The following is a 22957-nucleotide window of genomic DNA, read 5'->3' on the forward strand; positions in this document are numbered from 1 at the left end:
TATATATATATATATATATATATACAATTTATATATACACATATATATATATATACACACATATATATATATATATACAATTTATATGCCGTGTCTCCAACGAAATTACGCACTTGCGGCTCATTGCAACCGCCATCTTCCCATCTCTGCAACAACATAAAACACGGAAGCTAGTGGAAATCTGGCCTACCATACTCCCTTACGGGGAGGGGGAAGCAAAATATAGTTACATATCAACAATACAATTAATCGAGTTGTGTAATCTTCCATACAAACAATAAGCACATTTCACATCCTGGGTGTTGGTTTCACAACTTCATACAGACCTATGATTTATACTTTCCTATATTAACGACACACTCTAGACACAAATACCACCATGAAATGAAACCGTCCAGCCTCATGACGTAGTTCCCTTTTCGATTGGATCAAGCCATTTTGGTAGGCCGTACATGGTGGTTTCATATTTCTCCTCGTGGAAAAAAAATATCCCTCGCTGCATTTCTAACAGTGCATTTGAGACGAGACAAGCGTTTTGTTGCAGTTGGATAACTTCATTAGCCACACTAGCATCGAGGACATCGTTTTGTTGGATCAGTTAGCGTGGGGCCGTGCGCAGTTGTTATCACGCGGCGCAGCTGCACGGTAGTTGTCCAGTGTAACGACACAGGTCTCTGTGGTCCCGACGAACAAAGGAACAGCAAGGCCGATGCACGCTCGCGAGCGGTGCGAATATTATTTATAAAATAACTCGAGGTTTAACCCCTCTGAAAGCCTTTTTTGTTTATATTTTAATTTGACACGTCTTTTCCTAAAATATAACGAACCAATTGGCGTGACTGCTACAGTGCTGTTAGCAACATCGGCTACCGTTAGTCGTTATTGTGGACAACCAACCGAGCTGCTGATTGCTAACCGTTAGCATTGTTTTGATTCGCGGGAGGAGTTTTCTGTTTGGGCAAAATGGCGGAAGTCTATATTCGGGTGGCAGAGGAGGAAAACGAGGAACCCATGGAGATACCGTCCGAGGACGACGGCACGGTTCTGCTTTCCACTGTGGCCGCTCAGTTCCCAGGGGCGTGCGGCCTACGCTTCAGGAGCCCCGTGTCTCAGTGCATGCGAGGAGTGCGTCTCGTGGAAGGGGTCCTCCACGCGCCAGAGAACGGATGGGGGAACGTGGTGTATGTGGTGAACTATCCAAAAGGTAGATATACCACGTTGCATTCGTTTTACCTTCACGTAACACTTTACCCGAATAGGTATGTGAGGGTATTTATAATTCATGATGTAGCTTCAGCGCACTGAAAATGGATGACAATGACGTGACCTGTAGTTTGTCCACGCCTACAAACGTGCACTTTACGACACAACCTGTATTCACAAAAATAAACAAAACAAGATCAACGTTTTGTATTTATGAAGTTGGCAATCTATTTAGACAGCAGCACTGCAAGAAATGCTATCTTCTTGGAGGTTAACATTACATGTTTTATTGAAACTCCAGTTAACATTCTGGTCATTCTAGAGAATGCAGTTGTTGGTGTCCATGACTTGTATTGAATTATACATATCTGTTTGTAATGTTAAGTCTACTACTGCCAAAGATATAGATGTGATGTCAAAGTATTAGAAAACACCTCGAATATTATGCCTTAATCTGGACATAATACTGCATCGTCTAAAATCACCATAAAGTTGAAAATACGTTTTTAAAATGTTATTTTTTATTTACATAAACATGGGATTAGTTTGAAAGTAGGGTTTATTGGAAGGGTATTGTAGTATGTTATATGTACCCAATAAACTACGTTCTAGCAACTGCATAATCATTAAAAATCAATTACATGAAAGACATGCATGTTAACACCTATTTGTTAATTGTTTTAAAACCAATTAGGCTCTTGTGAAACAGTTGTACAAAATAAGTTCAAACATTTAGCAAAATATTAGCAGGACAGTGGAAACAATAAATAGAAAATATTAATTGCATATTTTGCTGATAGAACTGGAATCTAGCTTTGTTCCTGCTGATTATTATCAAAATCAGGGTAGTGATGGCACGTTAAGTTGTATTTTAATGAATTCCTCTGTGTTGATCACATTTTAGACAACAAAAGGAAAATGGAAGAGATTGACGCCTCCTCCGCTGTGAAAATGAAGAGGGGCGACATGAAGACGTCTGATCTGATCGTACTGGGTCTTCCTTGGAAAACGAGTGAGCAGGACCTGAAAGACTACTTTAGCACATTTGGAGAAGTCATCATGGTCCAGGTATAACATTACTAATAGTAATAGAAACGCACATTGCTTTAGGTTGTACGTGGTGTCAACGGATCTTCATTGCTCCATGTTTCTTCTTCATCTCAGGTAAAACGAGACGCCAAGACTGGAAACTCCAAAGGATTTGGCTTTGTGAGATTTACAGAGTATGAGTCACAAGAAAAGGTGGTCTCCCAGCGCCACATGATTGACGGGAGATGGTGTGACTGCAAGCTCCCTAACTCAAAGGTGAATCTGGTAATGTCCATGTGTATCCCCACACTTTATGGGAATACAAAACTGTTATTACTCTATAAGCTGGAGTATTTATTTCTGTCCCTTTTGGGTACAGCAGGGTCCCGATGAGCCTTTGAGGAGCCGGAAAGTGTTTGTAGGCCGTTGCACAGAAGACATGACCACCGACGACCTACGGCAGTTCTTCATGCAGTATGGTGAAGTCACAGATGTGTTCATCCCAAAGCCATTCCGGGCTTTTTCCTTTGTCACATTTGCAGATGATCAGGTATACTGTTACATTTTTAGAAAGTACCTCCTGCTGTAGTGGTACCATTGCCCAGATGACCTCATTCATGTCTTCTTTCCCTCCCCCCTCATAGGTTGCCCAGGGTCTTTGTGGCGAGGACCTGATTATCAAAGGTGTCAGTGTTCACATCTCAAATGCTGAGCCCAAACACGGCAATAGGCAGTTTGATCGTACAACGCGGTTTGGGAATGGTTTTGGAGCTCAAGCATTTGGTGGTGGTGGTGGTGGTGGTGGTGGTGGTGGTGGTAGCAGCAGCCGTAGTGGGTTAGGGGGGAGCAGCACTAACAGTAGTCTGGCTAATTTTGGTTCCTTCAGTCTGAACCCTGCTATGATGGCTGCTGCTCAGGCGGCCCTGCAGAGTAGTTGGGGGATGATGGGTATGCTGGCTAGCCAGCAGCAGACATCCACCTCAGGCAGCACCCCCAGCGGAACCAGTTCTAGTCGGGACCAGAGTCAGTCTTTCAGTGCAGGCGGCAACAGCAACTACGGCACCGGCTCAGCCAGTCTCGGCTGGGGAACAGGGTCAAACTCTGCAACCAGCGGTAGTGGGTTTAGTTCAGGTTTTGGGTCCAGTATGGAGTCAAAGTCATCTGGGTGGGGTATGTAATTTAATTATTTGTATGGTAAGTATTGTGACAGAGATGAGTCTTTTTAAAAGTTAATTTCTGGTGTTGATGCGTATCTGAAAACTTAACACTTTTGTGGAAGATGTTTTGTACATTTGGAAAAAATGCTAAAGATTTAATTTAGAAAGTGTTGAAGTGAATCGTTTCCCAGGATGTTTGACGAAAGTGCTATTTTTGATGTCTCATTTGTTTGTATCCATTTCAACTGGATTCTCTAATGCATGTATTGTGAAATGTGTTAACCATTTTGAAAATGCATGAATGTTTGTGTTTCACCATTATCCGGCTTTGTCATCAACTTAAAAGGCAATCTTGCATTGGGAAGAATCTGGTTGAAAGCTAAATGTTTTAAGTGCAACTTTATTTACAGTCAAGTTCTGTGGAAACGCCTTCATTGAAATCTCTTCTGCAGTTCACCTCTCTTCCATTTTCCTGTGAGGAAGCTCCTCTTTGGCAGCATTCTTGGGGTGATATCGGTATCATTCTCCCTCTTCCCACCTGTAAATGCTATGCCATCAAAGAACGGCTTCACTCCGCATGTTCTGAGAGACGGTGGGTGTTTTCACTTTTATCCACTTTTAAAATGGAAAGAACGGCGCAACTGACATTTTAAGAACTGATGAGTGCGATTGAGGATGGCTTGTGGCGAAGAGTGAAGCGATGAGTGAGCGAACGGAGACACGCGTGAAACGGACTGGCTGTGCAGTGAAAGAGCCCAATTTGACTGCTTTCTGAATGTGTGAGTGGAAGCTGCAGACGCTGCGAGCGCCTCCCCTAACATGGACATTCTTTAAGTAGTACTTCAAGATTTTTCCTTTTTTTTTTTTTTTTTTTTTTTTTTTTAAAAGTCTTTGCAAGTTTTCCCTTACTTTTTATTAAGTATGTTGATCAAGTGCAGAAATATCAAAATGTAGTGGAATGTTGTGATGAATATTTGTACTGCTTCTGTTATCTGATTTGAATGCTGTATGGCGTGTGCTTTCCTGTTATTGAACTGATCTGTAAGTGTGTACTTGATGTGGATGACAACCTGCTGAAGACTCTGGGGGACGCGAGTGATAGTGTGAGAACGTGGAGTGGTGTGTCCAATAGCTCCCAGTAGCTCTCGTGTTTGTGAGGTGTTTAAAAACATGTCAATTGAAGGGAGTTCTATAATAAAGTTCGTTTGAATAGATGCTTAGTTGATAATTAATTGGGTCAGTTTGTCAAATAAAAAACCATCTAATTCGATTCACATATCTAGGGACCTTGGGCTCTGCTGGTCGAGGTCTCCGTTTGAACCCTGACTGAAGGATGAAGACGGAAGTTGCAACACTTTCAGTGTGTGCGGCCTTCTCAGACATGACACGGGGTAGTACCTGTCTTTTTGCTGCATTTGATAGCTTGTCCGAGTTAATGATCCCTTTTTGATTTTCCACAGCTACTTTTAAGTTGGGAGGGAAGTTCTGAAGGGTTCTTTGTATGTAGATGAGCTCAACAATGTGTCATCACCTCAAGAGTGTTTAGTTGTCTTCGATTTGTTTTAAGTAATGAAACGATGGCACGTTGCTGAGCTTTGTAATTGGTGATTTTTAGATGGCCAGATGCACTTAGTGCTGCTTTTCTAGCTCCACCTGTTCAATCCAACCGTCATGTCTACATTTAGGGAGTTTAACATGTTGCATTTTATAGACATTGTTGTAAATGTGTAAATTCAATGTTTAACTCTGAGGTCATTGGTGGTGGCTACATTATGTTGGGATGTCTCTAATGTTTGGTCCTCATTTACATACACGAGGGGGTGGAAGATTAGACGCCTGAATATAGTGTAGAACAGCAACACTAACTGTGGAGGTCATAGGTTAACAAAGTATCAACAAAAAAGTCAAAGAAATGAGTAGATTTATTGGATTGCATTTGATTATGCAGGTGTACCTAATAAAGTGGTCACCGAGTGTACATAATGGATAGTTTGCCTGACAGTAACTACATTTGAGTTTTCCCGAAGTGTGAAAAACATTCGGCTCATTTGTCGGTTTGGAAAAACAAGGCAGGTATATTGTTTAGCACAGTTCTTTATTGTATCTTTATTTATACTTTATAATGTTGCATACATCATGTTTGTCATAATAGTGCCAATGCACTACGACATGACGATGCATCAACAGGACCCACGACAAATAAGTCAGAAGTTATTTTCTCCAAACCAGACAGTGTACATAAAACGACTTTTATATAAGATTTAATTCTGTGGAATGCTAATTACCATAAACAGTGGCACTGAAGTTATTGTCATGTGTTAGTGGGCTTTCATGTTTATTTGAATGTTGGGCGCCAGTGAGACTGCAGGTCTGTCTTGTCCTTATTCTCTGCTCTCCTCAGTGTCTCTGCTTCTCCTCTTCCCAGTATTCTTCTTTTTCAAATCCCGCTGCTCCAGGTTCAGTTCTTCACTTTTATTTTGTATGTGGATCAACTGAAATAAATAAAGGCAAATTAAACATTATGTTTGCTGTCTGCTGTAGAATGAATGAATATATATATATATATATATATATATTCAGTATTCTGCATTATGAGGATGCAGTGTGTTTGAGTGGTTAACTGAAATGTGTTTGATTTGGTGACTCGTGAGTTAAAGACGTGTTGTGTGATTCCTTTCTGACGAGTAGAATTAACTCACCAACGCAGTACTACGCCGGGCGACGAGCTTCACGTCTTCTGAAGACACGGTGCTTCTTTTAGCGTGCCTGAAATCAAACATGAAAGTGTAAATCAGATGTATTATAGAAAGTGGAGATTATACTAGTTCTACTAGCTTAGACCGAGACAAAAGACCTCACCAGGTATTATATGAATTAAAAGACAGCACATGGTTAACTCATCTGTTGATCTGGTAACAGAAAGATTCTCACCGTGCAAAGGCCTCCAGGTCTTTAGCAAATATATCTGAAAACAGTGAGAGGATGTTGAGTTTAGATTGACCTGTGCCAATTATGAAATAGTTATGACTTATTAATGGTATTTTGTCCAGCTGTATACTTTTACATACATAAGTATACATGAGTATATGTACATGAGTCAGAATATTAGTTATTTACAGTTAGTTACACATATTTCTCAGTACTCTTCAGTCAACACGGCAGCAGTTTGTGGCGCTGGAAGCTAGAGAACTAAAATAACTAAAAATTCATCGTGTTTTTAAAGCTTTGTTTCCACATTTTAAATACCATCTTTGTATAAAATAACAAATACAAGTAGACAGCAAAAGAGCAAATTTCTGGAAGCGTTTCCACACACACACACACACAGAGAGAGAGAAAGCAGAGTGGCCATGAGACGGAGACAAGTGTGTTGTGACAGAACAATGAAGGCTGGATGTCTGAACAGCTGAGAGGAAACGTGGACAGTAAGCTGTGGACAGAGTTGTGTAGCGCTGCTCTATATATGAGTTACAGCAGTAGCTATGATATACATGTGTTGTACACACTTTACTGGAATAACTTAATTTGTGCATTTTGGAATAACTGCAAAAAAAGTCAAACAAAACATTCTGCAGGATTTCAGATATTTAGGGAACATATTCTGAAGGTTTAAGTGATATCAACGTAATGCCACCATGTTAGTCCTTTAGGGCATTTGTCAGAATGATTATGTTGGTTTAATACGACAGAAAGACTTTAGAGAGCCGACAGGAAATGAGGTGAGACACATCAAGAGGTCCTGGCCCGGGCTCAACGCACTACAGCACCAAGATACCTCAGTATTAACATTTAGGCTAAGTGACAGTAGAATGAGTTGATGCTGAGATGTCTATGAAGTGTTTTGGTTGCATTAGAGCCTTCTGGATGTGAGATGGATCTATTATACTGGGCTGCGTGCTGGTTGAGAACTGTGTGATAAAGGCATGTAAACAATGAGTAAAAAAAATAATGCAAACACTGAAATATAATCCAGCGCAGGTACTCGACTCAAGTACATTCACTAAAGTACTGTACAAAATTACAATATTGAGGTACTTTATTGGAGTATTTCCATTTTATGCTACTTCTATTATACCTTTACTCCACCACATGTCAAAATGAAGGAATGTACTTTTTACTTTATTACAAGTGATTTGATTTAGTTACTTTGCAGCTTCTGTTTAATACACTATAATAAATACACAATATAATAAATACATCATGTCAGTCTCGCTGATATAATCCAATTGTGTAAAGTGCCAGTCTGCATAATGAGTACTTTTACAAATATACCCAACATAACTGGATATCTTGGTAAGTTGTACAAATATTGCAAATGTTGTGCTTTGTAATGATGTGTTTTGATATTTCAGCACATGGTACACCGATAGAGATTATACTCTATACTATATATATATATATATACATATATGTATATTGTATATTGTATGTACTGTAAGTCTCTGGTGGTGTCTGCTGGACACCCACCGCATTGTCTGAAGGTTGTCTCGGCTATCGCTGCTACGACTTGTCGGCTGAAGTCTCTCCGGTGGTCCTCTCTCATCCTCTGACACATGCGACCCACAGCATAATGGACGGCTGCCTTTAACCTCTGAACTCAAAACAATTCATCAGATTACAAGAAATATAATGCATCAATATAACGTTAGATGTATTACCTGTCTGCTGCTGTACCAGACGGATATGTAGCTAGCTACCGTTAACGGTCAATAACGTTCTTACCTGCCGAGTCTCGTCTTCATCAACGGACATTTTCTTCCAATCACAGCGGCTTCAATTGAGTTAGAAAGATTGGATAGTTCTCACAGAATTAAGGTGTGACAGAAGAAACGAGACGCAGTTTGTGAACACATATTTCAAGTGAAAAACAAAAACTCGCGGCAACAGACAACATTCGAGTTTAACGCAATGTTTAATACACAGCGACACCGTGTGGCCCGGAGGAGGTACTACAACGTGGATACATTTAATCACACACATCAGCCCACACTCAAATGACATGTTCTTTATGAAGTATATAAACTATATTGTGTGGCTTTTTATGCAATCTAATTTCTTGGAAATACTGTGGTAGTGTTTTAAAAGACAAGTTCACAGAGTCCTTTTATAAACTTGCTTGCAGACTTGATCCTCACAAGTAAGTTCCTGAGGAGAGAAAATATGAAGTTGTAAAATCTTTCAACATACTTCAGTAAAAACAAGAAGCTAAAATGATCATATAGTTGCATGAATTGTATCCGTTTTCAGGGGAGGCAACATTTTCTTTGTGCATAACCAATTAATATATACATTTTCTATGCGCATGAGTCCACAAAATACTATAAATAATGACGTTTACAGTGAATTTTACAAAGTGTTTATGACAAACACTAACTGGACAGTAAGGGCCACCAGAATAAAGACTAGTCCTACCAGATGAAGCTCATCTCCGTCAATCCAGTGAGTCCACCCTCGGTTCTTCTTTTCTCCTTTCTGAACACACACCAGCTTATCATCTTTCCAGTTGACCACCGTCTGATAGAGAACAAACATGAAATACAAATACATAAAACTACATATAAATATGTTGTTTTTTTTTTACAGTAGAGCCACACAAAACAATCATTTGCTTGCTTTTATTGTCTTGTATTTGGGTAGTGATTATTACATAAAAATGTGACTAAAATATTACATTTGACTAATGTTTTTACCTGGCATGACCTGTTGTCCATCCCTTTAGTCACCTCTTTGACCTCTTCTCCAATTTTGAACGAACTCTCGTAATTTTTAAAAGTAGTGAACGTCTTGATGATGAAACAATCTCCGTCTTGCTTAATCACTTTCTGGGGCTTCAACAGCGAGGCAATCTTGCGAGTTGCAAAATCAATGCCTGCGTGTCAAAGTGAGAGGAATTATTTTAATGTTAACTTTACCACGCCACCACGCACGTCATGCTCTGATCAGAAAATAAATGAACATTTACTTTCACTGCATATGTAACACTCTTCAGGACATCCACACTAAGAAATGTTCACTGATGATGAATCAAATACTTTCTCATTAATTTACTATGACGGACAATTTTACACCCACAAGCGTTAACCTGCTCCATCCACAACACATACATCTTTTCCTCATAAATAATTTAACATTCATTGAAAACAAAAAAACACTCAAACAAAGAACCGGTGACACCTACCAAGTGCAACCATGTAGCCCTCAAAGTTGACATTGCTGACAATGTCCCACGTCCCGCTGTAGTCGACAGGCATCTTTACAGGTTTGACTCTCTGACTCTCTAACGCATGAGTACCAAAGAGCAAACAGATATAAGATGAATGGGAGGGATGTTTCATTGTGTGTCAATATGGGGTAAGGGTGATGCAGCTATTTTTGAGACATACAAAGGAGGAGCACTGGAGGGCGGAACGGGACCTTTTACCCATAATGTGGGGAAACTATTCTTTTCCTGTTAAGACAAAAGCCTCTACAACCGGGCGTTATTCTTACATCTTACATTTACCAAAGCAACCTAATCTTCAAGCTTAAGTGAATGTGCAGATGTTGAGCTTGCAGGGAATACAATATGCAGCAGAGGCCTCTGTGCATGTGCAGCGTGAAATACAATCCTCCCCTCTGCTCACATTTGGAGCACTTAATTCCTCAGCAGAACACATCCAGCCATCAGGAGTAGGGCGACGGTAAAGTCTGCCTGAGTGTGTACCGTCCATGTTTCTCTACATGCTGATATTCATGGCGTATCATAGCAGCAGATGGATACCGAGGAATCAGAGGTTAAAATTGTAAGTGCTGTTTTCATTAGTCACGTTTCTGTTTTGATCTGAACGAATAAAATACCCTGTATGTCCTTACTGTGATGTTTTATGCTATTTTATAGTCAAATAGTGAATGCAGTGTTCGTGACACTTGTCCTGGTCCCTCAGTTCTACGTCATGGGAAGGTAACTAGAGCACAGGTGATGAAATCGAGCCGTAGAGCTCATGGGTCATCTGTACAAGAGGAAGCGTGGCATTAATCATGCCGTCCTCTCTGTTTAAAGGCCAACGTCCTCAAGATACTGCAGGCAGCCTCTTCTGAACAACTTATGTGCCTCGATCGCCCTGTCCTTCGTAGCTTCAGGTAAAGCCCATCACAGCAGACACTTTCAAAGAAAACACATGCAGGACATAACACAAGCATAAAAGAGATTAATATGGACACAACTTCAAATCTTCCGATAGGTTTTTGCGTGATATTCACATTGGTAGACCCAGTTCCTCAGAGCTTGTGGGCCTCCTATCATGTGTTTGGGCTGCTGACATGTGGACAAGGACTATGCACCGCCATCCTGACTCTGACAGCAGCAGCATGTGTAAGACAACGACTGAAGCGTTATCATCAGGTTACGTAGAGAAACTGCAGCATCCAAACTTTTTACATGTGTATGTTCACAGGCCAGAACCACCCCGGAGCTGTACTACATCTCCCTTATTCTAACTGCTGCTTCTATTTTCAGTACAGGTGACGAACACTTCTTATGAATTATAGAAAACCATTCGTACGCCGGACTTTCTGTTCAAAAAGGAGTAACACCTGCCTGTGTCTATTCAGGTGTCTTCATGGTGAGGGGAGGACTCTGGTTGACTCACAGGAAGCTTGTGACGGACCCAAGCAGAAACAATGAGCAGTATAGCAGTCCAGCTGTCACACGTTGACATCGGATACGCCACACATTAAGATTTCATGTGGTTTCCGTGCCACCAGCAGCTGGTAACGTTAAACCATGAGAAAGTGACTTAATCCTCCTCACGTTTCAACGCTCACTTCAGGAAAACATCACAAAGCAGGCGTTTCTCTCGGTTGTTCAAAGCTGTTTTGTTGGACATTTGTTTCATGTAACAATCAGTCATACGCTAATAAATATGTACTTTACCGCTGTAGATTGACTGTATAATAATTATTACAGTACTGAATGAGAGGTTTATCTCACTGGAAAAGTAAAGCTACATTAAACAGATTATAGCAAGAAAATTCAAAGGAAATGTGTTCAATTTTAATCAGTTTTGAACTTTCACAAAATGGAAAATGATAGTAATGGAAAGAAAATCTAAATAACAACATGTGATGCTCACCTTACAATGCACGGGGGAAACATTTTGTAGATGTATTGACTGTAAAACACAGAGACTATTATCAAATTGTTCTTTACAGGCCTTTACTGTTTTAGGAGGATGCAGGACAATGTCTCCTCTAACGGATCAAACACAATAACACGACTGCTGAAAGTCAGTGGCTCTTTAATCTAAAGAAGGTACGTAAAATAAACATTAAGCTGCTCTTGTTGGGACTACAGGTATTAAAATATTCTAGTTATTCTATTTTCCACATTGTTTTTACAGTGGAATGTGAACGGGTCAGAAATGTGCCGTTTTATTAATGAAGCACCCGATATTTTGAATTACCTGAAGTATTCCAATAACATATATTAATAATAAACATATAAATATTACATTATGAATGGGACCAGTCACACAGTGTTTTCTAACGCACTAATTCACGCGGGTCACTGCCACGCAACAATAGAAAACATACAATCGAGAAGTGAACAGCATATCTGTGGATTCACAAAATCCCCTGAGATCAGACAAACACCCTGGATTAGAAGTAATGAATCATCAAAAACAGTTTGTCGGAATTGCTTTTTGGCACGAGACGTTTACGACATCAGATATGCATAAAGTGCTACACACTCTGTAAACGATGATAGTGATGTATTGCTCTAGATTTTCACTCATCTCATACATAATTAGGCAGACAAAGATTTGAAGTCATTTTCAGCAAAAGAGGCAGCTGTGACAGTTGTTCTTAACCCATTAACTACAGATTGTAGATACTCGACATTCCTGCCAGAAACCTCATTGCATAACGTACACACGTAAATACAGCAGCAATGCAAGAGCTAGGGTGGGTTATGTATTCTAGAAACTTTTTTTGTTGTATTTATTAAAAGTCTGATTACTTCCCGATAGAAAGCAATAAATCATAGAAAACAATCTATATCTGGTATCTGTGGCTGTAGCAGGACTGTAATCAGTCTGCCTGCACTCATTGCACATCACCGGAATTTTTCACAAGCAGGTTGACGGCCGTGAGTACTAACAATAGCTTGTTGTTTACGTTCATCATGGTTATTTTGGGGGAATAGCTTTGGAGGGGGGCTTGAAGGGAATTCTGGCTAATAAGCTAAAAACATGTAAACCCACTGATCCTGCTGGCTCATAAAGAAATGGTCTAATTGACAGTTTGTAATTCCTATCCTAAAAGTGCATCATAGTCTATGTACCAAACAAGCCTGCCGTCAGCAGGCTTCACCCCGGTGACAGGCCACTTGTCTGGGTTGTCCTTCACGCGGCTCAGCTGGGTGATCAGTTCATGCTTGCCTTTGCCCATCACTAAAAGAGCCACGGCACGAGCTCGGTTAATGGCGCTGAAAGTGAGGCTCATGCGCTGGTGAGGCTTGACGGGGCTCTCGGTGAGGGCGACCAGACTCTCCCCGAGTTCATCCACTTTACTGCCAGGGAACAGAGAGGCTGTGTGGCTGTCATAGCCAACTCCCAGCAGCACAAAGTGGAAGCTGGAGCCGTTAACCAACTTGCTGATCTCCTTCTCATACAGCGGCGCTCCTCCGTCCTCCTCCACGCACAGACGCTGGTTGAGCTGCACGGGCATGGGGTGGATGTTGAAATAGGGTATCCTCACATGTTGGAGGAGATGGTCGTGCAGGCCGTGGAAGTTAGACTCCAGTTCAGTCAGTGGCACGCACCGCTCGTCCACCATCCACACATGGGTGTGGCTCCAGGGGAAGGAGAAGTGGTGCAGGGCCAACCTGTGGAACAGAGCGAGGGGAGTGGACCCCCCAGAGATGGCAAGATGGAAAACACCGCCCTCGAGCACAGCTGCCTCCGCCGCTTCCTGAATGTCCGCAGCTAGCCTCTCCATCAGCTCCTCGGCCCAGGCCGACACCATGTCAGCGCTACGAAATTTGCCTTGCATTACTTGGAAACTGTTTGCCGACGCGCCACCCATCTGCTCAGGGCTGATTATCACCACCTCACTGTTGTAGCCAATGTCTTTACCATTCACACGGATGTCCAGCAGGTCTCCATTGTCGGCTCCCCCGGGGTAAATGCGGGGATAAGAGCCGGCCAGGCTGTCGAGCAGTGGTGTCCATAAGGCCCAGGAAGCCAGCAGGTTTTCAGCACTAATGAAACTATTTTTACGTCCAGCAAAAATGTGAGAAATAAGTTGTGAATAGGCTTCCTTCTGCTCCGTTGGAGTTTGCACATAATAGTCTGAAATAGGTAAACCTAGAATATTGACATCTGTATGCTCCGTCACTTCCTTCCAATCACCGTCCATCGAAACTGGCCTGAACAAATTCTTACTCACAAGAATTGCTGGATATTGAAGGCTGCCATGCCCAAAGTAGAAAACTATTTGTTTGGGCTTGCAGTGGACGCCACTGGGGTTCTGAAGACAAAAGATGTCATTCTTGAAAAGTATGCGTGCATATCCCACCCGTTCATCTAACATCTTCCCTGAGATCATCAGAACTGGCACACCTTCATACTGGGCCTCATCGATGTGTGCCAATACAGCTGAAAGACACAAACAGGATCACTTATTAGAAGAACTGTAATCATCGTACAGCAAGTGTTTTACAACAGTGAAGAACACATCAAATCATGACGATTAAAAAGAAAAGCCGTCACCTGCAAATGTCGGCGTGAGACTGACGTGATCTTTGGTCTTATTCGTCTCCTGCTGGACTGTCGTTTGGTACGCTTGGTACTGGCCGACCACAGCTTGATTCTTTCTCAAAGGCAGTATGGAACTGAAGACCTGCAGCTTCTTTTGGAGGACTTCTTCACTGCTGCTCAGATTCATGGGAAGCCTCATCGTCAACAGGGTCATGACCTCAGTCAGGTGGTTCTGTAGCACATCTCTGATCACCCCGTATTGGTCATAGAAGGATATACGACCTAGAGGACAAATGAGAGAAAACACATGATTATATTTATTGAATTCTTGCTACTTTTTTCCCCATTTACATCATTTACACAATTTTTAAATTACCTTTGACATCGAGGGTCTCTTTTATTACGATCTCCACCCTCTCGATGTGGTGCTTGTTCCAGATGGGATCCAGAAACTTCCTGTTCTCTACTCTGAATGGAAGTATCTTTGCAACAACCTTTTCACAGAAAAAACACACCATGAGTTCAAACATCTCAACTACAGACTCACGGGTGACGGGCCACACACTGTGAGGTTCTCTTACCTGCTTCCCCAGGTAATGGTCAATTCTGTACATTTCTTCATCCTTCAAGGAGCTCCCGAGCTGAGTCGCAAGTACCTGAGCACTCCTGAAGCCGTGTCCGAAGGGTTTCTCTAGCACCACTCTCAGCCACGCCCCGCCGGCCGGCCTACAGCTGTTATTTATCTTATCAGCAACATCTACGTATGCAAAGGCTGGTAGTGAGAGGTAGAATAGCCGGCCCGCCTCTGTCATTCCCTCTTGTTGAAGCTCTCGCTCGATGTGCTCGGCCAGATCCCGGTAGTCCTCTAAGGTCTTCAGCTGCCGATACCGTGCGAGCCGCAGGAACTGCTCTTTCAGCAGAGCGCAGCGCTCCGGCGCTACATCCTTTGAGCAGGACACCGCCTTTAGGATCTCGAAGAGGACCGGTGTGGCCGTGTCGGCAGGCGACAGCCCTCCGCCATAGAAGGAAAAGGTGTTTCCACTTCTGACCTGGTTCACGTACAGCTGGAAGAAGCCCTGCCACAGGTACTTCTTTGCCAGGTCACCGGTGCCTCCCACTATGACCACTGAAACATGGCCGCTTCTCTGGGCCTCTGCTCTTTCCAAGCCATTTCCTCCCTGGGCACACAGAGTGACCAGAAGCAGGAGCACAGTCACAAACATGCTCCGGTCCTACCCGTCTACGCTCCTGTATGAACACAGCCACAAGAGACGTTACATGTAGGCGGACCTCTAGCACCACTAAGACATCAAGACAATCATATCAAAGCTTAATGTTTGATTAACACCAGGCGTGACGATGCATATTCGTAGGGTTGCAAATAACAAATATTTTCCCCTTGTGATTAATCTGACGATTATTTATTTGATCTATAAAATGTCAGAAAACAGTGAAAAACGCAGATTATAATTTCCTCGAGCCCAACGTGATGTATTCAAGTCTTTCTTCTGATGAAACCCAAAGATCTTCAGTTTACTATTACATGTGAAAAGAAACGCAGCAATCAACAATCAAGACAATCAACAATTAAAACAGTTGCTAATCACTATTCTCTTGATCAACTCATTGAATAAACAGCTCATTTTCCATCTCTAAACGTTTGAGACAAAAAGCCATTTGAACACGAAAGTTGCCCCCTTTGTCATCAATGCCACATTACAGAAAAGCTACAAGTGAGATACACATTCATTTTTAACAACATGCATTAGATATACTGCTGAACTGTAAAGTCAAATATCCATAAACATATCACAATTAATCTTAAAAGTCACATTTAAACATCTAAGAGTCAATAGATACATAATCTGAATGTGAAGCAATAGTTAATACAACCTGGAAAAAGGAAACTTACACAACTCTCCACAGACAAAATAGATCAGCAATAATTTACTTAGCACTTCTCCAGCTGTTTTGAACTGATGTACTGCAGTTATGATTGTGTGAGCGTGATGATCAGTGGATCCTAGTATACTGGTGGAGCAAAGGGGTGTCGACTTTGCACTTTGCTCAGGGCCATTGAGCTTTCTGTACAACCTCTCTGCTGTTAACAGAGTGCTGGGAATGTCCAACCAACTGTTGATAATGATTCTGATAAACCGACGTAGGAAGGCTGCAGCAAAGGCAAAATGTTCAGTAAGAGTATACGACGTCAAAGACAACGCCAACCGCAGGCATGTGTGCGTTCTGACTATCAATACATGGTAACACAGTACAAACATTTAATGCCTTGTTAGAAAGTTAAAAGTAAAGCTTTTCAGGTACTCGCTCTGATTAATCTGGTGTCATTTTTTTGTATCTAGGCATCAGGGTCCCAATGGTTTTAAAGATTTGCAGCCAAAGTTATTTGGACAAAAACAACAACTTGAAAACATTAAAGACAAAATGTCTTCTTGTTCTAAAAGCACCCGGCTTTTAGGCGTAAACAGACTTGTTTACTTGATATGTAAATTTGGCGGGCTTCCCATTTAAAACATTTCTTGAAGGTCAAAACTGATCAGGGGAATGATGCAGCTGCCATCAGTCCTTCAGTTGTGGACACCCCATTCCCATCACAAACAATGAGTGAACAGTTTAATCATGGTGAAAATAAAAATACTTCTACTTGAAAAGTGAGGCATGTTAAAGAATATAATTATATATTATAAGTCAAAAATGATCAAGTCAAAGGAATGTAAGTTTCTGTTAGTGCACATGCTGCTTTACTTTTGCAGCTAAGTAGCATTGTAGAGCTATACAGTAGTTAAGGCCGAGGTGTTGTAAACCTGATTAATGACAGAGAACATGTTATTTTACCCACCCCCCCCCCCTCTCTCTCTCTAGGGAGACTGGAAATGATACACGTTGAACAGAATACTCGCAGTATGACGCTCATTTTATGACTGAATGCAACATCTGGAATCCCAGTGTTCCACCATTGTGTTTACACAGCGGCAATGCAAACAGCAAAGGCCACCTCACTGATTCAACAACAGCTGAAATTAAGGTCTGATTTACTTTGTCAAGGATTACTGCAGTCAAAATAGATAGATTTTCTGTTCTTCACAACTTGTTGAATCTTACATGAGGATTAACAGCGTACACAAGGCAACTTCTAAATTATAAATGTGACACTTTCATTGCTCACTAAATTGCTCTTTAAAACCACGTACCACATGTGCTCTATTGGCTTCAAGGATATTACTATTCTACTTATTACCACACAGGAATCAATTAAGTGGCAAATCATCTGAAAAGACACTATCTCCATTCAGCTTTGCATTTATGTGCAGCTCGTCCAACAACACATGATTCCTCCACATACAGTTCAACATTGACTCATCGATCCATCAAACTTGCCAAACAGAATGAGCAGAAAGGGCATCTTTCCATGTCCTGAAGTGATGATCCTCAACTGACCGGCACACATTCGGTTATTCTCTGAATGTTATTCTGGTGGAATTCTCAGGAAGTTTCCTTTAAAGTGTTGCCACGTTAAACCAGAGCACATTGCCCACATGTACATTGAGGACTTGTCAAAGGAATCTTTGTGGCCACATTTGTCACAGCCAAGTGGTCTGCAGTAAGTAACACGAGTCTTCTGCCCAGGATGTTTAAACTATTCACTCGTTATCATAAGGACATGGTGAGTCTATTCAACCGCCCTGCTTTGTGACTAATATTCAAGTCATTAGCCTGAAGTTACCGACAATCTTTAGCCGACATGTCTATTGAATTTGGAACATGGTTTGGCAAAAAAAAAAAGGTGTGCAGTATTATCCTGGTGAATAGCTGGCGAATGACAAAAGCATCCAAAAGACACTTTCTGTCACATAGTGAAGATTTAAAGGAACTTACATTTACATTACAGTCATTTAGCAGACGCTTTTTATCCAAAGCGACTTACAATTCAGAGTCTATCACATTTCTACACCGTAGGCACAGCTACGGGAGCAATTTTGGGGTTAAGTGTCTTGCTCAAGGACACATCGACATGCGACTAGCGGAGCCGGAGTTCGAACCGCCGACCCTCTGATTGAAAGATGGCCCTGCTATCCACTTAGCCACAATGGCCCAACTTAATTTGGCTGTAAATGTATCCGTCATCAGCACCTTGTCCACCTCAGTGCCTCCATGCAAATCAAGCTGAAATGAAGTTCAACCTCAATAGTCCGTTTAACTCAGCACATGAATAACAAGGTGAAGACATGCAAATGTGTCCAACGGTCAAAGTGATAACACTGACAGACTGAGCATATAGCTTCCTGTAGCTTCATTTTATTATGTACGAATGGTTATTACATCTCATCTGGTTTATATACTGTAGCCTATTTTTTCAGATTGCACATTCAGATTTTTCTGAAGCATAAACTACGATTAAGATTTTCTTGCCAGATGTTCCAGTTCAATATATTGATTAATTTTAAAAGAGACAACTGGAATTTTTATGAGCCAAAAATGTTTTGCATTTCCCAGAAATCATGTGCCTTTAAATAGCAGCTTAAACAAACGTAAGCAAGGCTTGTGACACACACACACACACACACGTCAGCCCAATTCCAAGCCATCGCCCTACACCCCCTCCTATCCACTTCCACTCTGTTTGCACATACACGTGGAGGGTCTGCCATATTATCCCAAACCAGCAGGGAGTGGAAGGGGGTTTTAAACCCATCAACAGCTAGTCTCTGACTCAATCCCAACGTCCACACTCACACACTCACAGACGTTGAGGCGTACTCCTGCAAAGTCTGTGAGGGCTTAGGGCCGGCCCCTCTTGAGGGCTCTCTCACAGTCATTTTAAGCCCTTTATGCACACTGTCTGTAAGCCTGCATCTCTGCAGACTTTGCCTGATGGACTTAACATCGATTCATAGCGTTGTGGCGTTAAACGCGGGGTAACCAGAGAGGAAGCCTGGCCGTGTGAACAAATGAAGAGGATGGCATATTCCATTTACACAGAAACATTAACGTTAAGGATTTAGGATGGTACATAGAAACACATGAAATCAGAGGAACGCAAGCAGAGACTATATTACACACCTGGTTTGTTTATCAACCATTTATTTTAATTTCGCTTACTGAAACCGTTTTAACAAATACGAGTGAATAGTTTGACGTTTACCTCTCATCTGGTAAGAGCCTGGAAGACGTTCAAATCAGACAGTAAAAAATGTAAAATAAACTCCCACAATTGTACATGTTTTGGTGTCATCAAGGTAATGTGAAATGTCTCAGCAAAGTGCTGTCCCATTCCTATTTACACCATTTCAAGCTCTCACAGTATCTCACACTGAACCACTTACCAGGTGACGTCAGTAAGTCCCTGAGGGACATTGGGATTGGGCCTACAGTACATCAAGCTGACCAAGTAACGCCCACAAATTATTGCATGCGATAACCTGAACATTTAGTTATAAACTGCTCAAACTATGACAGACATTTCATATTGTCACACAGACAATAACAACTTAAAGATGAAATGTTATTTACGATCAAATTTTCCCATGCCTCGTCTCAAAACGGTAGAAAGTGTTCCTTCGATTGTTAAGTGTTGTGTATTTACATACAAACATATATTTATTATTGTTTACACCTGTCAGCAGCTGTAACCCCAATATCTTCAACTGTGCAGTACTGACGTAACAGTGCAATAATTTAGTATAATAATCCAACTGTGCACTGTACTCTGGCGAACAATGCATTTAATTACACCGTAAATTTAAAGTAATATTCTTGTTTATTGTTATTATTAATGCATATTTTACACACTTATTCATAGATCACATTTTTAGCATAATTTGTTCTGTTTTATATATTGTAGTGTACATATTTTACAGTTATTTTTCCTGTTTATTCATATGTATTGTTGTTATATTGTAGTATAAGGCACATATTTTACATACGTATTCCTAATTAATATTTTATTATACTTTCTTTAAGTTATACAATCATATACTAGAATAGGAGCAACTGTAACGTAACGTAACCCAATTTCCTCCGGGGATCGAACAAATATTTACGAATCTAATATTAATTTACTTTACTAGGGAAGTTCGTCAAGCAGCTTGCCGCTGTATTTACACCACCTTGCACCATAAAGAAGGGTGCTTCATTAAGCAGTGAGTGGTGTTTGTTTTCCTGCCACTGTGGTCTCACTAACCAGGAAACAAAACATCACACAAATAAACGTAAGGGGATTATCTATCGGTGGCATCAGGAATGAAAGACGTTCCCAACCGCTCTGGTCTGGTGAACGTAGCGTTACGCTAGCGTAGTCACGTTAGCGTAACGTGATTTTATCTTAAACACAGGAACTGTCCGTTTATGTACTGTATAGCGAATTCATCAATGAACGTTACAAGTCGTTGTCGTTTACTTTACTTTACACACACCGACAGACGAACGGTTAGGTCGATATGTATCCAACGATTCCACCTGCTAGTTAGCTGTCAAACTTCACTTCCGCTAACGTTACAAACAAAGAATGCTCCACAATCCTTTTTCTTAAATCTGCTACTGCAGTTTCACCACAACTGCTGATAAGACTCGAGTACAAAACCCCCCACGTGTGACAGCAGTTGACAGACAGCGTAAAAAGTAAATTAGATACGAACCTGGCCCTTGGTGGCACGGAAGATACAACATCAATACACGCTTCCTGCAACAGTCACGTGACCCTGTTCCGCCGCTTATACCTTTACCGCAGGCTGCAGATAGCTATGAATTTGTATTATGTAAGACTCGGTTCTACAGTAGCGTGCTTTGGATGGATACAGTTTAAAATAGAGGGACTAGGACTGGAAAAAAAGTGGTTTCCGTCTTCTTCAGCTGCAGAAAATAGTGCTTCATCAACAAGTATGCATCACCAGTGGAAGTACGGGTGCCAAGTTCAGAGGAGGGAATCTCACAAATCTATATTGTGCAATTGTTGTTCTTGAAATTGATTATACAAAGGGAAATATATAAGTAAAGAAAGGAAAATATATGCACTGTAGATATTAGATTAATGATTTATTGATATTCGTAACATTGGACATTGTGTGGATTAAAAGTAATGGACCAACGTTGTGTACATGAGTCCTCTCGTCTTTCTCTGCAAAGTTTTAAAGTCTATAGTTCTACTTGCAGCGAATATCAGAGTATTTTAAGTCAAGCAATAAAAGAAAATACTTTGCACATTTCTCAGTAAAATAAATGTTTATTTTAGTGATGGAGTGCTCTTTTTACATCTTAAAAAAGATTAAGAGTATTCGATTATTAAACATGTCTACACTTATTTTATATCAGCTGTAGTTAGTGTCCCAGGCTGCTGCCCTAGCAGCTGCAGACCCGAGTGTATTATCCACACAACAGGGACCTCTGTTGGTGTCTGTGTGGTATAGCTGCTTTCTACTTGAGTGATTAGACTTCCAATGTCTGAAGCTCATCAATCAAGTGCTCCATCTCCAACTGAAAAATAACAGCTGTCCTCTGCGATGTCAACAAGCTGCCACAGTCTACATTGAACGTCTCCAATTTTTAAAACAGGAATAAAAAAATCTGAATAACATACACTGCTGACTTTGAGTGGACAAACATTTAGTTCCTGTTTGCTCTGCATTGTCCAGCTGTCTCATGACATCACTCCCTGAATCCAGACCTACCCCAAACAAAGCAGGTGCCCTTTTGGCCAAATAATGAACCAATTGTTGTTGACCACACTGTCAGTCGCCCTTTCTGGTCCCCCCCTTTCCTCTTCTGAACAGTTGTGGTCGTTACAGCACAGACCTTAACTCAGCACCTCCATGATCCCATCTAATACACATAATGTAACTTATAGATGCTGAAATTACACTTTACCTTTAACTTTGAATAAAGTTTGTATTCTTAAAATTGTACCACCACAAATTGAGAGTTACTCTCGTTTTTCTATCCCACCTGAGAATTGTTTGGATGTTCACATTTTATAAGAAAAATATTGGAATTTAGTGGCACAGTAAGTTGTAAAAACAATTTTACCAGGTCCATTTTGTAGCTATTCTTGAGCTTTTGATTGTATTTGTCTTCTATCTTCCTCAACAGCTGTTTCCATATAGACAATAATTAACTTTCAATAGCAAATTTTAAGTAAAAAAGTATTTTGGTTGGTTAGGAATTAACTTTTCATCTCAACAACGTGTTTTAGTTTAATCCCACATTTGAACGTGGGCTACACACAAACACACGCACACTCACACACCTACACGTACACACACACACACACACACACACACACACACGCACACACACACACACCACTCCCTTACAAACAGCTGTAATGCCTGTGATCACGCTGTATAGCCCTCCCAAGTTGTCCGGCCACTGTGAAATGTAAACAGTAAACAGGATGTAGCATCCCCTTTGTGTGTGGACAGGAGGGGTTGGCTGCTACAGACAGAATGAGCCCATGCAGAGTGTGCTAGCCCAGCTGTCACTGCTATAACTTCAGACTTGAGAGACCACAGGACGCAAGCTGGAGGGCCACTGTGTGTGTGTGCGTGTGTGTGTGTGTGTGTGTGTGTGTGTGTGTGTGTGTTGTCGGCCCACAACCCCCAGGCATTCCCCTCAGCCTCTAGCTTCCTTCCTCCCCTTTGTTAAGCCTGCGAGGCAGACTTCGTCAAGCTGAGCACACAAACGAATGCATATGAATGTGTGCTGTCATCTTTATTAGGCCCCTTTGCCAATACCCATTACATTTAACACGGGTCTTTGCTGAAGGAGATTTCACTTTCAGTCATGCCAACGTCCCCCCACTCTTGTCAGACGAGGAGG

General features: G+C 41.3%; 4 protein-coding genes across 8 annotated transcripts; 1 reads left to right on the forward strand and 3 right to left on the reverse strand.

Annotated features, from left to right (window-relative positions):
- The first annotated feature begins 428 nt into the window (after positions 1-428).
- tardbpb (TAR DNA binding protein b) lies at positions 429-5911 on the forward strand. Of its 3 annotated transcripts, none has more exons than XR_004212689.1 (6): positions 429-1204; positions 2108-2271; positions 2368-2508; positions 2612-2782; positions 2877-3981; positions 4673-5911. XR_004212689.1 is itself a non-coding variant. In XM_031844339.1 (5 exons), exons 1-5 carry the CDS (start codon positions 964-966, stop codon positions 3408-3410), a joined length of 1251 nt encoding a protein of 416 aa, XP_031700199.1. In that variant the 5' UTR covers positions 429-963; the 3' UTR covers positions 3411-4603. The 3 variants fall into 3 exon arrangements, 1 of the variants encoding a protein (XP_031700199.1); XR_004212690.1 differs by having other exon boundaries at positions 2615-2782; XM_031844339.1 differs by lacking the exon at positions 4673-5911 and having other exon boundaries at positions 2877-4603.
- Positions 4558-8203, reverse strand: cenps (centromere protein S). Its single transcript, XM_031844369.1, has 5 exons — positions 8112-8203; positions 7857-7980; positions 6321-6354; positions 6089-6155; positions 4558-5881 (listed from the first exon to the last, which is right to left on the reverse strand). Exons 1-5 carry the CDS (start codon positions 8139-8141, stop codon positions 5771-5773), a joined length of 366 nt encoding a protein of 121 aa, XP_031700229.1. The 5' UTR covers positions 8142-8203; the 3' UTR covers positions 4558-5770.
- A 79-nt stretch (positions 8204-8282) lies between these two features.
- Positions 8283-9734, reverse strand: rbp7b (retinol binding protein 7b, cellular). Its single transcript, XM_031844355.1, has 4 exons — positions 9568-9734; positions 9080-9258; positions 8802-8903; positions 8283-8534 (listed from the first exon to the last, which is right to left on the reverse strand). The coding sequence occupies exons 1-4, from the start codon at positions 9722-9724 to the stop codon at positions 8481-8483; spliced, it is 492 nt and encodes a 163-aa protein (XP_031700215.1). The 5' UTR covers positions 9725-9734; the 3' UTR covers positions 8283-8480.
- Positions 9735-12667: 2933 nt separating this feature from the next.
- h6pd (hexose-6-phosphate dehydrogenase (glucose 1-dehydrogenase)) lies at positions 12668-20950 on the reverse strand. 3 transcript variants are annotated; one of them, XM_031844313.1, is made up of 5 exons: positions 20782-20950; positions 14710-15376; positions 14505-14622; positions 14141-14410; positions 12668-14026 (listed from the first exon to the last, which is right to left on the reverse strand). In XM_031844313.1, the coding sequence occupies exons 2-5, from the start codon at positions 15349-15351 to the stop codon at positions 12681-12683; spliced, it is 2376 nt and encodes a 791-aa protein (XP_031700173.1). In that variant the 5' UTR covers positions 15352-15376; positions 20782-20950; the 3' UTR covers positions 12668-12680. The 3 variants fall into 3 exon arrangements, with proteins under 3 accessions (XP_031700173.1, XP_031700183.1, XP_031700163.1); XM_031844323.1 differs by lacking the exon at positions 20782-20950 and adding an exon at positions 16041-16995; XM_031844303.1 differs by lacking the exon at positions 20782-20950 and having other exon boundaries at positions 14710-16995.
- Between the last annotated feature and the right edge of the window lie 2007 nt (positions 20951-22957).

Source organism: Anarrhichthys ocellatus, unplaced genomic scaffold (assembly GCF_004355925.1).
Source record: "Anarrhichthys ocellatus isolate YVR2014 unplaced genomic scaffold, GSC_Weel_1.0 scaffold1, whole genome shotgun sequence".
Lineage (NCBI taxonomy): Eukaryota > Metazoa > Chordata > Actinopteri > Perciformes > Anarhichadidae > Anarrhichthys > Anarrhichthys ocellatus.